This window comes from Gopherus flavomarginatus, chromosome 8, assembly GCF_025201925.1.
Source record: "Gopherus flavomarginatus isolate rGopFla2 chromosome 8, rGopFla2.mat.asm, whole genome shotgun sequence".
Taxonomy (NCBI): domain Eukaryota; kingdom Metazoa; phylum Chordata; order Testudines; family Testudinidae; genus Gopherus; species Gopherus flavomarginatus.
Window position 1 is genome coordinate 71,557,587 of NC_066624.1, and position 16,036 is coordinate 71,573,622.

The window sequence follows — 16,036 nt, forward strand, 5'->3', positions numbered from 1 at the left end:
AGTCATCCTGGGCACCGTCTTCCAGAGGGCTCTGTACCAGAGCAGTGGGGTTTTTGGCTGTTTCTCCAGGTGGGCACCAAAAACATGGTCTGCCCTGGCCAGCAAAAGGCTCAGGACCATTCCTCTTTTGGGGGGGGCATCAAAACTATTAGTGAATTCAGGTCCAATCCAGTGAATAGTTTCAAACAAAAATGGAAAAGAGTACAAAAGGTCAAAACAACACATTTCAACTTGTCATTTCAAAAAATCAGTTCATTATGAAATTTAGCTAATAAAAGGATCCATAGGTGAAAGTATCCAAAAACAACCAAAAATGAAAAACCAATAAATAAATAAATAAATCAAAAAATAAAAATTCATTTCAGATTGAACTAAAATGCTGCAGTCAACCCAAAACAAAAATTCAGTTTTAGTTTGAACTGAAACAAGTTGTTTTCATACTTTTTTTGATTCAACCCCTTAACTAAAAAATCAACTATTTGCTAGGCCAGGGGTCAGCAACCTTTCAGAAGTGGTGTGCCGAGTCTTCATTTATTCACTCTGATTTAAGGTTTTGCATGCCAGTAATACATTTTAACATTTTTAGAAGGTCTCTTTCTATAACTCTATAATATATAATTAAACTATTGTTGTATGTAAAGTAAATAAGGCTTTTAAAATATTTAAGAAGCTTCATTTAAAATTAAATTAAAATGCAGAGCCCCTCAGACCAGTAGCCAGGACCCGGGCAGTGTGCCACTGAAAATCAGCTTGCGTGCCGCCTTCGGCACAAGTGCCATAGGTTCCCTACCCCTGTGCTAGGCTCTAACTAGGGGGGTGGGCAGTGTTATCAGTCTTTGGGTTCTTTTGCCAACAAGAATGTCAAGGCCTAGGCACAGCCTCAAAGGACACTGCTATTCAAAAAGAATCTTTTCCCATGCACGTGAGCAGAAACCATATGGACAATCATTCAAAGAGCCAAACTACTCCACTCCTAGGCAACTGTCTCACACTTGCCATCCACACATCATACAAGTTTACTGCTCTTCTGTAGAATGTCTCACAACCCTCACAGGAAGAAGACAAATACAAAGATTTCCTCCCCCTCATTTCTTCCATCCACAAACAGGTAAGCCAGCGAACTAGCTCTTCCCCTACAAAATTAAGGAAAAAAAGTTTTCACAAACTAATAAAGCTATATCCCTGCTTAGAAGTAGATTAAGCTTTTGTGGGGCCCTGGGGCAGAGCAAGTAGGGGCTCCTCCCCACCCCTTCCACCAGCAGGTCCTTGGCCCCTCCCAGCTCCTGCTAGGGAAATGGAGTGAGGGTACGGGGGCTTCCCCTGCCCACCTGGCGCTCCTGCCAGGAAGTGCCCTCCCCACTCCTTCCCCCACTCCCTGGCAGGAGCACCGGGCGGGCGGAGCGGGTCTGCGCCCATTTTTCCAGGGTCCCCGGGCACAGGCCCCATTGGCCCACTGCTAATCCACCACTGCTTTTAGTTCTTGATAGGAATTCCTCTCAAACAGGACTAACCATCTCCCCAACATTTCTGCTGGAAGGACCTGGCCAGAGCCATAACGCAGCAGTAGCCTCAATCCTAGCCCAAAATTTGAAACCACAACAACAGTGAAAATCATTTTCAGTTAGAGAGAGTTTTGTACCAAAGACTTCATTTAAAAAATAAAATTAAAAAAAACAAAAACGTACATGCTTGTCCTTTAGCGTCTCTTCATTGTTGTTCCCATTGCTGTCACTGGATGATGCTATACTCATTAAATGCTCATGGGATCCATTGCTCCCCAAGCTTCCATAGCCACTAGATCCACTGTTGTGTACAGGCTGCAAAAAAATATTAGCAATCAACTTTAACAAAAGTTAAGCACATACTGATGATTCAGAATGACAAAAATTAGCAAGATTCTATAGCTGCATGCTTTCTTAAGATCCCAGACAGGGATACATTTGACTATACCTATATATCAAGGCAAGTACAATACTGTACATATATGAGCAATTATTTCTAGGATTGCACCCTCATGCCCCAAATCAGGCAATGAGCTCCCAATAGGCACAATCCCGTGAAGCCATGAAAACCCAAAGGAGTCAATAGGACTCTGCACAAAGCAAAGTTCATTGCAGGGTTGGGGTAGCTTAAAATATACTTTAATATGGATAGTGTATGTGACTTCTAATAAAGAAATCATAGCAAGTTAAAAGACAGCATGATTTTGAATCCATCACTGACAGTATTTCTACCTGGTCAAATATACTTGTATCACTTTTGATAAAGAGAAAATAGTATCTATTAATGTCTTTATTGTTAGACTGAGTAGGACTATTGTGTAGCCTCTTAAAATTTCAGATAAAAAAGTTTAAAAGACAACGCATTCAGCCAAATAAAGAATTCAACTTTATGACAGGGAAAAAACATGTAACTGTTTAAAAATCTAACCATCATCAGACAAAAAAAAAAAGGTAAGTATAAAGCTATAACTCACTACATCATGGGATATTAAAGGCAAATTGTAGTTTTAAATAACAGTGTCTTGCAGTCTGGAAAACTATCATTAAGATTCAATAATTAACCTTAAGTCTACCTCTGTGTTATATATTGACAGTCTTATATATGGAATAGTGCCAGCATCTGTTGGATACTTGGGGAACTGCAGGCATTGGTTGATTTGGAGCGTATTAGTGGAGTATATGAATTTATGTGGTCCTAATCCAGTGATCCCCAAACTTTTTACCTTGTGCCCCTCCTTACTCGTCTGTGTTCCCCTCTCCCTCCCAGAGCTGGGGCCGGCAGTTGGGGCCCTGAGCACGGGGCTGAGGGCCAGAAGCCAAGCTGGGTGGCGCTCCCTTCCCACTGGAGCTGGCCCAGCCCCTAGCTGTGCCCCCCGAACGTTCCTCCATGCTCCCTCCACAGGGGGTGCACCCCAGTTTGGGGACCTCTGTCCTAACTTGTCATGCAGGAAGATAACCATTTTCCACCCAAAAGTATTTTGATCTCTTCATTATGATGCTTGTAACAGGGTGCTGGCCAGGAGACCTGGCCAGGCCCCCGTTAGCCCCAGCTCCCATTAAGGGGAATTGATTGGAGCTGGCAGGGTGTGGCTCACTGCCGGGCTAAAGAAGAAACACCTGTGGGTTTTATGGGCCAGGGGGCTGTATAAAGCTCACAGGAAGGAAGCAGAAAGGGAGGAGCCTCAGGGTATGTCTACATCTACAATTTTGCAGCGCTGGTTGTTACAGCTGTATTAGTACAGCTGTATAGGGCCAGCACTGCAGAGTGGTCACACTTACAGCAACCAGCGCTGCAAGTGGTGTTAGATGTGGCCACACTGCAGCGCTGTTGGGCGGCTTCAAGGGGGGTTCAGGGAACGCGAGAGCAAACCGCGGGGAAGGAGGTCTCCTTCCCCAGTTTGCTCTCGCGTTCCCCGAACCCCCCTGCAAACCGCGGGGAAGGAGACCTGCTTGCTCGGGGGTTCGGGGAACGCGAGAGCAAACCGCGGGGAAGGAGACCTGCTTGCACGGGGGTTCGGGGAACGCGAGAGCAAACCGCGGGGAAGGAGACCTGCTTGCACGGGGGTTCGGGGAACGCGAGAGCAAACCGGGGGGAAGGAGACCTGCTTGCACGGGGGTTCGGGGAACGCGAGAGCAAACCGGGGAAGGAGACCTGCTTCCCCGCTGTTTGCTCTAGCGTTCCCCGAACCCCCCTGCAAACCGCGGGGAAGGAGACCTGCTTGCTCGGGGGTTCGGGGAACGCGAGAGCAAACCGCGAGGAAGGAGACCTGCTTGCACGGGGGTTCGGGGAACACGAGAGCAAACCGGGGAAGGAGACCTGCTTCCCCGCGGTTTGCTCTAGCGTTCCCCGAACCCCCCTGCAAACCGCGGGGAAGGAGACCCGCTTGGGGGAGGATTCGGAGAACACCGGAGCAAACCGCGGGGAAGGAGACCTGCTTGATTACCAGAGAGGCTTCCTCAGGTATGCTGGGATACCTGCTTATTCCACGGAGGTCAAGAAAGGCTTCCTCAGCTGTATAGGGCCAGCACTGTATACAGCTGTATAGGGCCAGCACTGCAGAGGATTCACTGGATTGGACTGTAAATAGGCTCTTCCTCAGGTATGCTGGGATACCTGCTTATTCCACGGAGGTCAAGAAAAACGCTGGTAAGTGTCTACACTTGATTACCAGCGCTGGATCACCAGCGCTGGATCCTCTACACCCAAGACAAAACGGGAGTACGGCCAGCGCTGCAAACAGGGAGTTGCAGCGCTGGTGATGCCCTGCAGATGTGTACACCTCCTAAGTTGCAGCGCTGTACCCCCCTCACCAGCGCTGCAACTTTGTGATGTAGACAAGCCCTCAGACTGGAGTTCCCTGCTAGCTGCAGAAGCTAGCTGTCCCCCAAGGGACTACCTGGGCTGAAATAAACTGTATATAGAAGGTGGTGGGAACAAACACTGAAAATAAAAGGGCACTGGTGTTTGCACAGAGAGGTCTCCAGTTGGTTTTTGAGAGGAGTGGTGAAGTGTGCCACTACAATGCTGAACAGGCCATTTTGTCTGAATTGGGAGAATGGACTACAATGCAATTTATTCCTGTTACCTCTGCTATGGTGATGGGGGTGGGGGGGGGTTATTACAGTTTACTTTTTAAGTAAAAAGTTATTTAAACTATTGAATGGGGACGGGAAAAGGCTGGGTATATTTGTTAGTGTAGGTTGTGGGACGCCTGGTGTAAAATGCAGATGGGGTCATAAGGCCGTAAGTTTATTATAAATTTGTAAAGGAATGTGTTACACAATAGAGAATCAGATAATTAAACAAATGACTTCTGTAAAATAGGGGTAATACAGTGCTACCGCAAAGGGGTGTTATGAAGACAAAGGTATTAAAGATAAAACACTCAGGTACTGCAGTAATGGAGGCCATGTAAGTACTCAAGACCCCAGCACGACATAAAACTCCAGACCCTACCTGTAACAACAGCCGGTATATTTGTTCTGTGATTTCCTGAATGCTAGGATGAAGGATTTTATCTTCTGTGTAGTTGGGAGCAGCAAATACGTCTTCATTTAAGGGACCACTGTAAAAATTATTATACCCAAAATATTCCAAATGCATGTAAAACACAACCTAAATTAATCTTTCATATATATTAAATAGGCTCTTGTTCCTATTCTATTGCATCTAAAAAACTTTCAATCTGATAAAATGTGCAGCCTTACTCTGAACATGGCTTCTCCATTCTGAAGTAACTCTTGACAATATTGGAAAAACCTGCAGCACTTACAAATTTATTGTTAAAAGCATTTAATGTATTATAATATACATTTACAATCACAAAACCCAAATACCAAGATTAAAAGAAAGCAGTTTGAATTTGTCATTTTTGTACAGCTCTCTTCCACTAATTTAAAAAGAGTTGCTTTGCAGACTTGAACCCCCACTCTCATTAATTAATATGAGAATCTAATAACTTGTCTACTTACGTCCTAACTTTGTGTCTTCCAATTATAAATGAGACTTTTCGGCTCCAAGGATTAATGAAACTAGACCAGCTGGTGTCCATAGTTATGTATTCCCCATTTCTAGTGCAAAATCTGATTGGTGAATAGTCAAAAGGCTGTCCACCATATTGAAGTACTATAATGCAAGTTTTAGAAAAATGTCAGTTTTATAGTCACACATGAACACTATATTTAATATGCTTTAATTCAATTTTTACAATAATTTCATAACAAAAAATTTGAATATGTATACATATAGGGCAGATAAAGTTTATCCAGTAACCAAACTCTGGGTAATTTCACATCAAAAGGGAAAATTACAAGTGTTTGGCCACCAAAGAGAACTGACCTGCACTGTATATATTTACATTTATAGAAATTAAAATTATATTCTTTGCTCATACCAACATCTACAAACACGTTTTAATGAAAAGAAATCAGAATGCTGAATTTTATTCTCCAACATAAAATTCTTCACTAGGCAGAAGACCTAAATATATATATTTTTGTAAATGCATTTCATATGTAAAAACAAGATTTTAAAACTTGATGCCATCACAGCAACACTAACTCCACCAAGAAAAATGTCCCCAGAAAAAAAAACTGAAAAATTATTTCATTTTCAAAATTTAAGCAACTCAAAAAAAAAAAAAAAAAAAAAGGAGTTGACACTGACCAAGAGGCTCATATTTTCTTTCCTGTCAGTTCATTAATCAACGAAAAAAAGATCACTCAAAAATGACTACGTATATAAATGTGATCTTGAGACAAATATCTTTCTGAAAAATGGCTAACATATTTACTTATTATGGCCATTTTGTCTCCAACAGTCAGATTGTACCCTAAGGAACAAGAAGTTGAGTAATAATTCTCCCATTTTGTTGTTGACTAGTGTTAAATGTTCAGCTGTAAACCAAATGAAAAGGGATAGTTTCGTTGTTCTTTGTTTTCAAAACAAATCAGAAAATTGACTAATTCTATACAACCTACCAGCTTGTCTCCTCTTTAGTTCCTTGAAAGTTTTAAGGTCCCTGAATTCTAACTTGTGTTTTTCTTAGAAAAATCTACCTTATTTGTCAACATAAAAGATAACATACTTTTTTTGTGAACTGCTAGCATTAGAGGCCTGTCACTTGGATGAAGATGCAATAAAACAGGGGTTCCTATTAAGTCCTGAGGTAGGTATCCCAAAAGAGGTACAGCTCTGAAAAAAAGAAAGTCAAGTGGAATAAATGCACACAAAATCCTACTTTGAAATATTTCATTTAAAACTCTCTTTTCTAAGCTTTAGCTTTTTATTTTTTAAATTAAAAAAACTATGTGGAATTGAATTGGGGAAGCGTTAGTATCAGTTCCATAGTAACATGCGACAACCCTTTGGCGAAGATTGCATTCATTTTTATAGCACTTATTTATGGCACCAATCACCAGAGTACCTGAGCACCTCCATAACATTCATGGATATTAAGGAGTTTATTCTCACAAAACCCCTCTGAAATAGGGAGGTATCCTCCATCTACGGATTTGGAGCTGAGACAGAGAGGTCATACCAGATGTCTGTGGCAAAACCAGGAACTGATCTCCTGAACCCAAGTCTGGTGCCTTAACTAGAAATCCACTCTTCCTCTCAGATTAAAGGTTTACTTTTCTGAAGAGTTGCCACACAGTCAGCCCAGTAGTTCAGGTATTTAAAAGGAATTAAGGAAGACTTAAAACGTTAGGAGCTAGTCTGAAATTTTATTAGATCTCCGTAACTTACCAATGACTTTGTTCCAATGAAGAAAGCCTTTAGGTTAATGCAACAAAAACTCATTCATAGACTAGTTAAAATATGCATATAAGGGAGATTTTCGAAGAACAGCTGGCAACTAGGTGCCTAATTCCTATATGTGCCTTGAAAAACATCTTAGCAGTACTCGCACCATTCCTACTTATGCAAAAGAAGTTGACGGATCAGAAGTTATTTGCAAGATACAAACAACTATCTTTGTAGACATCAAAAGTTGACATCTGGAATTTCAGATATCTGCATTTTTGTCAAAGACAAAGTGCCTGACAAGCAGAGAACAAACTCCAGGGAAGCATGATCCTTGCTCCCATGGAGCCTAAAAGCATTACAGGGAAAGCACTGCTTTCAGCACTGCACTTCTGACAGTCCACAAGAGAACTCCCCTTCAACATGTTCGGTCAGAGTTTCCAAAAGCATGAAGTTCACTTCCTTGGGGTAGGGGATGGAGCACACAGACAGACCTCAACTATTCCCAAATCTCAGCATTCATTTAAGAACAGGTCTGTAGCTGCTGTGCCATAAAGAAAACACAAAAACATGACCTGAGCATAACTGATGAAGCAATGTCTTCCTGAGTCTGCAGACAGCCTGAAATAATAACCTCTCAGGAGGTGAACTGCGTGCTCATTTTAAATGAGCATGCTAATTATGACAGTTAACACTGTGGATATTTAAAGTACTTCAAGGCTACAGGCACATAAGGAGAGGAAATGTATTATGAAGCTCTATACAATCTACTCTCAATGACTTCTCCTTTTGGGTAGACTTCAATATCACATGACCAGGTTGAAAGAGATGGAGGTGAAATTGGTTTCATTTTCCTGAAAATAGGCAGGTGGAGGACAGAGGGGAGAGACACTCAGCTAGCTTTCAAATAAAAAAAATCTAGCAAACACTATGTTAGGTGGTGTGTTGGAGTGCAACACCTGCCCTACTAATTTTAGCAACTTGAACTCTTATCACTAATTTAGTTATGAAGGAACATGCAAGTTTAGTTACCATTAAGCAAGAAGTCATCAGGCATGAATTTTTAATCTGAATTTCAATATGCACATTAACAACAAATAATGTATTGTCAAGTACATTCTACCTACCAGAACTGTTAGTTCAGTATCATTATCTATTTCCATATACAATATTTGCTCCATGAGCTGATTAACAGCATTTCTAAAAATTGAATGGATTATTAAGAGCTAAGGTTATTGTGAAAATTTACTTTGATTCAAATGTGTATATTGTTAATAGAAACTATGAAGTATTAAGGAAACAGAATATGTATGGACACACACACTCTCTCTCGCTCTCTAAATTGTAACACTTATGTAACTGGTAGGAGAGGTTTATTATACACTATCAACCTTTACTGTGAGTTGAAGATTTTATGCAGGAATTTAATTAGACTCAAGAGAAGCACATATTAGTCAGTATATTCAAGTTCATATTTAAAGATAACATGGCTATTGAGCATCATGCACTTGTTAACAACAGAAATATGGTAGGAGTGACAATTAATTACAGTATCACAGGGTAGCCGTGTTAGTCTGTATCCACAAAATGCATGCATCCTCCATGCAGCTGAGGAAGTGAGGTTTTTTTTTACCCACGAAAGCTTATGCCCAAATAAATCTGTTAGTCTTTAAGGTGCCACCAGACTCCTAGTTAATTACAAGGAATTGTCTACTTTTTACCCAACATACTGAATATGTAGATCTATTGCATAATTAAGACTGGTCATCATGTAAGCTTTACTTACCTTGTGCAAGCCTGTTCATAAGTTTCAGTGTCACATTATGACCAACTCTCAGCTGACAGCAGGATCTCTATTATAAATATTTAATTCTATACTCTTAAAAACTGAAGCTCTAAAGTTGAGGTACTGTTTTACATATTCTACCTAACCCCTGAGAGACCGGGAAAATATACTGCATACACACGCATGTCCTCCTAAACCTTCATCTCACTTGCAGTTTGGAAAATGCCAGTGGTCATAAAAGTAATACATTTTTATTAATTTTAGTGGAACTGTATCAACTGTGGGCTGCGGAACTTATTCTAACAATCTTAAAACCATATTAAGTTTGTGGTGCTGCAGCAGCAGCAGCCCTACTCTACAATGTAGAGAGCCAGAGTTAAAAAATGTCCACTGGTTAAAACAAGACTAATACAGGAGAGATGACCTCAGCGCATCAGCCAGGAAGGAGGGGGGGGAACGCTGTACCCTAAGCCAAGGAAATAAGAGGAAGATCTTCTTCCTGTAGTCACTCCCACTCCTTTTAAATTTAACTACTGGAAATGCACTTTTCAAAAGGCTCTTCTTGAAGAGGCAACATCATGAGTCCAGCTCTTTTCCCAGGCTTAGGCTCACAGGCACAGTTGCTGGCTTCTAATTTTCACTGGGGGTACTTAACCCTCAATCAGCCCTAGGCCCCACCTCAACACTACCCCTTCCACCAAGACCCCATCCCACCTCTTCCCTCCCCCAAGTGTACCCCATCCCTGCTCCTTTCCCTCCCTCCCAGAAGGTGAGAGGCACTGGGGGGGGAGGAGGGGAGCTGGCTGTCAGTGGATGCTAAGCACCTGCTAATTTTTTTCCATAGGTGCTCCAGCCCTGAAGCACCCATGAAATCGGCACCTATATTCACAGATACCAGGGAGCTGGCAAATTTAGGAAGAGCAAGCACATAGATGTGTCTCAGATTTCAGTTAAAATGGCAGCCACACCAAAAAAATCCAAGAAGTCCAAATGGAAACAAACAAGCGCACACTCTGTGGAGAAGGAATTTGAGGAAAACAGGAGGGCCAACTGACACCAAAAACTATGTAACAAAACCCCTTTCTCCTGCACGTACCTGCTCATAAAGTCAAATTAGACTCACTTCTGCACCTTAAAGGTGATGATAACATGTAAATAGAAATCCCCCAAAGTAGCTAAGGCTTGTCTGCTTCATATCTTATAAGATCCACAAACCAGAATACTACATAGGGTGACCAAATGTCCTGATTTTATAGGGACAGACCCGATTTTTGGGTCTTTTTCTTATATAGGCTCCTATTACCTCCCACACCCTCAATCTGTATCTCAAAAAATTATATTAAGTAGTTTCTCCAGAAAAGAATATCATCTTGATTTTTCTCCCACAGACCATCTCAGCAGAAAGATCAGAACTACCCTCTACAGAACAGACTTTTTATCTTTTTGTAAGCAACTCTTTCATCTATGTGTTTGTCAGAGACACTATAGCATAACGTGACAAAGTCTGTGGACAGCACTTAACACTGCTGACCAAACTAAGTTCAAATCCAAAATAATTTGCAGCAGTAGTTCAAAACCAGAGTGCTTTGAGATGAGACTATTGACTAAATTGAATCAATATAAACTTTGCAGCTAAATCAGTCAAAGACAAAGTGAATAAATACAGCTTGTGAAACCACAGCACTGATGTTGCAATGACAGCTACCATAAGACACAATTTTACTAAATCTAAGCTCCCACAAACAGAGCTACCTAAAATCTGAGCTCTCAGAAACAGAGCTATTAACCAGGAACGTAAATTGCATTCTTATGCACTACCAGTTTGTCTGCACAATAGTACTGGAAAAATCAGTTCTTATAAGTAAAAAGTATTTATTAAAATATGGGAAGTGGTTATTGTAGCAACTGTAAGCATAAAGGGAAAGGTGTTATGTAACCAAAATAAAAATAAATAAATAGTGAATAACTAAAGTATATTAATTATATTTGAAGTCCTTTACATTCACATTAAATTCTCTAAATTATGTGATAGATAAATGCTGTGACCTTTGTACAAACTCCTGCTTTGTATCTGTGATGGAGAATGCAAGCCTAGCAAAAACTGAGATACATTTACATTTTGTTAGTTAATTTCTGAAATACTATCTCTGCAACGTTCAAAAAATATATAGTCTTGTATCCACAAATCCGGTTTGTGTAATGTATGGGGTCCGTATAATGGTTAAAATGTAAGATATGATGTAAGTTTCAATATGGCCATATATGCCCCACATAAATCAGATGCATCAATTATTGGTACCTGTCTGTAAAAAACATGTCAAAGAAAATACATAAGAAAGATGTACTAGGTAAAGTGATAAAGGGAAAAATTGTGAAATGCCACCCAGTTAGGTTTAAATACAAAAGGGGTAAGCATAGAATTTTGAGATAATTTATCATTGCAACTGCTGTTTTCCACAGGGTTTGGTAATATATGTACTTTTCCTTTCTGTATTAAACTCTAATAATCTGATTAATAAATTGATTAAGTCTAGTTATTGGACATCTCATTAGTAGTTTATATTGTACATATAACATGCAAGTCTCTCTCCAGTTAAAGAGATTTATTTAGTCTCCACTATAGTTGCTAATGCTTCATGTGTGCCATATATTTTTCAGATAAAGCCATAACCTCCAATCTGGGGGCTTGATACCTTACTTGGCTTCACCCCTGGAATGTGGATAATTACTCTAAGCAGATACTACATTCTTCAAATTTCACCAGTTCAACTTTTCATACTGCTCAAAGCAGTTTTTTCAGAACCAGACATAGCAGAAACACGACTGCAGAGATCTCAATTTAATTGCAACAAATGCTGCAACACAGGGAAAAATCATCTGATTCCTCTGTAGCGTCTGTCTCCAAGGACTTAGTAAAACTATAAAAGAGAATGTATTGCTATCTAATTGGATAGTGCGTGTCCACTGTGTAACTATGCCAGCAGGGAATGCATGTGACATACAGCTACTTATTAACTAAATTGAGTCAAAGAATAGAAGTTAGAGAACATTTTAATAAGTAATGTTTTATGGTTTTAAAAGCGCTCTTCTGCAGAGACAACATCCGGCGTCACCCCCACGTCAGCATAGATTATTAGAGAAATTGATTATTAGTGGGCAGTCTAATAGCTGGCAAATATGTTTTCCATTTTCAACTGCAATAAAAATCATTTAAAGATTAGCTATTAACAAAATCCATAGGTGAATTCACATTATAATAGAAATCAGGTTGGTTAAAGTTTGGGGATTTTTTGTTTTTATTTTTCTTGGTTAAATTCATTATTTTAAGAACAAGAGAGACATAGAACGTGTGTGTGTGTGTATATATATATGTCACAAAATATATACATAAATATATTTGACAGTAATGAGAGATATCGGCTTGTTTCCTAAAATGTGGAAGTTATTTAAGTGCTAAAACTGCTGTGCAGCTATTGGATATTTTGTGGAGGACATATAAACAAAAACTGCCCTTCCCAAAAAAATAGTAGTTTCAGTTATTCACCTTTCATCTATATCCTGGAACAAACAACTTGGTGTGTGCGTAGTTGTAAAAATTCTCTTGTCAGGAGGAATTCTGGGTGCTAAAAGGAGAGAGAGAGAGAGAAAAAGAAAAAGGGGAAAATAGCTTGACAGCACTTTTCATATGCATACATTGTTTTAGAGTACCTGGATCCTTCTGTCAAAATAGAATAAGTTTTAACCCAACAGACAGCAGTTTTCAATGTTACTAACTTGCTCACATCCACTTATACCCTCCTAATGACAACAGAGTGCAGCCCTGATCACCTATATATTACAGTTTATAGCAATATTTTATCTCCAAGACGAATGTATTGGATACAAAATCAAAATTGTTTTGTTTCTTGATATCTGGGGTTCACTCCTTGGGTGTGGCTCAGCTTCACCTAACAGAGGACCCGAGAGGGTAGCAAGACCTAAGATGATATACACTGCTTTAATATGCCATGGCCTGATCCTGGGTCTAGTTTGGCTCCCAACACAAGTGAGGATAACCTCAAAGCTAGTATTACTTTCACCCACTTGCAATCACCTGAAGGGACCACTGTGACATCTGGGAACTGCCAGACTGCAGTTGCACTCTGGCAATGGACCCAAAAAGCCTGATATACTAGGGACTACAAGAGGGAGCATAAAGCAAGATACTCTAACTTTACATCACACCCAGGGATTCTTCTACACTGGGAAATCTTCAAGTATCTGACTATACCAGCTGGTTTGTGTTGGCGTGCTGGTACAATCAGATGCAGCAGGGACCAGGATCTGACCTTTGATGCTAGTGTGATTTGTTTCGAGCAGAATGGCTCTTACAAGCAGAATAAGATTCATAGCATGCCTACAGAAAATGTCTACCCAAGACGATTATTTTCATTTCAGGATGGTTTATGACTTTACTCAAGCTTAACAGTTACACATTGCAGTTCTGATGTTGCTTTTAAGACCATTGTGATTAAAATGAGAAGTATGTGACTGAAGTTATGGCAACACTATCAGGATTCATTTTATGTTTTGCCATACTAGTATTTCAGAAAAGACATCTAGGCCGGGGCAGGCAAACTTTTCGGGCTAAGGGCCACATTGAGTTTCCAAAATTGTATGGAGGGCTGGTTAGGGGAGGCAGTGCCTCCTCAAACAGCCAGGCGTGGCCCAGTCCCTGCCCCATATCCGACTCCCCCTGCTTCTAACCCCCTGATGGCCCCCCCAGGACTCCTGCCCTATCCAACCCCTCCTGTCCTCTGCCCCATCCATCCCTCCCTGTCCCCTGACCACCACCCCCCACAGCCCCATCCAACCCCTCCTCTCATTCCTCACTCCCCCCATCACCTCCCCCCGGGATCTCTGCCCCATCCATCCCTTCCTGTCTCCTGACTGCCCTGACTGCCCCCTGCTGCCCCATCCAACCTCTCCTCTCATTCCTGACTACACTTCCACCCAGATCCCTCCCCAATCCAACCACCCCTTCTCCCTGACCGCCCCTGGAGCCCGTCTGACAGCCCCCTGCCACTCCATTCAACCTCTTCCTCCCCTTCCTGACTGCCCCTCCAGGACCCCTGCCCCCCAGGCCAGGAGCTAGGGGCCGGTCAGGAGGGTCCCACGGTGTGGATGTGACCTGCAGGCCATAGTTTGCCCACCTCTGATCTAGGCCTACAGTTTAAGTCAGGTGCACACCTGCCTTATGATTACACATACCCAATGTACAAGTAAATCCTTATTTGAGCACCAGCACACTTGTGCATTTATAGGCACTCCACTGCACAAAGGGTTCTGTGGTCCCTCTGTAAAGAGACAAATCTCACCCTGTGTGAATAAGCATTCTCATGCAAAATGTGTGCAAAGGTGTTTCTCTTAACTATAATCAGAAAAACTGATATTTCAGTTTGCAATTATTTTCTCTGCTGTTTATGTTCCTTTTCAAGAACAATGTTGATGTCATCTTCCTCTCCCCATCCCAATCCTCTGCAGGCAATTGAGAATACATATTAAGGATGAAATCCTGACACTAATGAAGTCAGTGGCAAGATTCCCATTTGACTTCAGTGGGGCCAGGGTTCCACCCAAGGACCCCAAATGAGCTTGAGCAATTACCTCAACTGCTCCATGTTATATTTTTAAAATAATCATGACTTGGCTGTGAATGCCCTAGACTGCTGTTCACAAAGGGATGTGAAAAAAACTTTTATTTGTGGTTTGAATATCTTCTCCCTTAAATACTCATGTTTATAACATGAGAGATGTGGGGCACCCCTGATCTAGTTACCTCAAGACAGTTCTTACCAGACAGTCATTTTTCTTATATTATATGCAATTTCATAAAACAGCTGAATGTTTATTTTAATAATGCAGACCTTTTGGTTTTCACAGCTAAAAATCACTGCACCTTAGTGTTATTACCTTCATAGCCAGAGTGCACCTTTTCTGCAAGCAACACACAGCAAAGCTGATCTTCTGCATTCTCAGTATCTTGTATTTTGATAAGGTAAGGAGTCATACGAAATGGGTGGTAGAAGACATATTCATGTTCTTTTCCTGCACTAATAATGAAAAGAAAGGACTAAATTATTTGTTTTGCACAGAATTTAGTCTACAGTGAGGTCTTCAGTGCAACAGCTCATGGACAGAATTTTCAAAAGTGCTTAAGAGAGCTGGGCATCCAACTCCCGTAAGAGCTTAGAAAAATCCCATCTCAAAGTCTTCTTGGAGAGTACCTAGAGGGAGACCCAATCCTGACCAGGGCCTTTGAACATTAACTGTAATGAGAGTAAATTATTCTGTCATCTTATATAAAAACCAAAACACTCTACTTTTTGTAATGGTGTTCACATTAACAACGAGGAGTCTGGTGGCACCTTAAAGACTAACAGATTTATTTGGGCATAAGGACACAGTCAGATGACCCAACCACATCAACCACACCATCAGGAGCTCCTTCACCTGCACATCTACTAATGTGACATACGCCATCATGTGCCAGCAATGCCCCTCTGCCATGTACGTTGGCCAAACTGGACAGTCTCTACGTAAAAGAATAAATGGACACAAATCAGACATCAGGAACGGTAACATAAAAGCCAGTAGGTGAACACTTAAATCTGTTATTGAATGTCCAGGGAGATTGAAAAGTAGCCATTCTTCAACAAAAAAACTTCAAAAACACACTTCAAAGAGAAACTGCAGAACTACAATTCATTTGCTAATTTAACACCATGAATTTGGGCTTGAATAGGGACTGGGAGTGTCTGGCTCATTACAAAAGCAAATTTTCCCTCTCCTGGCATTAACACCTCCTCATCAATAATTGGGAGTGGACCACATCCACCTTGATTGAATTGGCCTTGTTAACACTGGTTCTCCACTTGTAAGGCAACTCCCTTCTCTTCACCTGTCAGTATATTTATGCCTGCACCCGTAATTTTCACTCAACGCATCTGAAGAAGTGGTTTG

General features: G+C 41.0%; 1 protein-coding gene across 9 annotated transcripts in view; it reads right to left on the reverse strand.

The window, feature by feature from the left end:
- PER2 (period circadian regulator 2) overlaps nt 1-16,036 on the reverse strand; it is an 87,077-nt gene that overhangs the window by 24,905 nt on the left and 46,136 nt on the right. For all 9 annotated transcript variants that reach the window (XM_050963996.1, XM_050963994.1, XM_050963991.1 and 6 more), the window contains 6 exons: nt 14,987-15,126; nt 12,579-12,657; nt 6,590-6,696; nt 5,475-5,628; nt 4,960-5,068; nt 1,686-1,817 (listed from right to left, as the gene is read on the reverse strand). In XM_050963996.1, the coding sequence (XP_050819953.1) occupies nt 1,686-1,817; nt 4,960-5,068; nt 5,475-5,628; nt 6,590-6,696; nt 12,579-12,657; nt 14,987-15,126 (721 nt within the window). The remainder of the gene's footprint in view (nt 1-1,685; nt 1,818-4,959; nt 5,069-5,474; nt 5,629-6,589; nt 6,697-12,578; nt 12,658-14,986; nt 15,127-16,036) is intronic.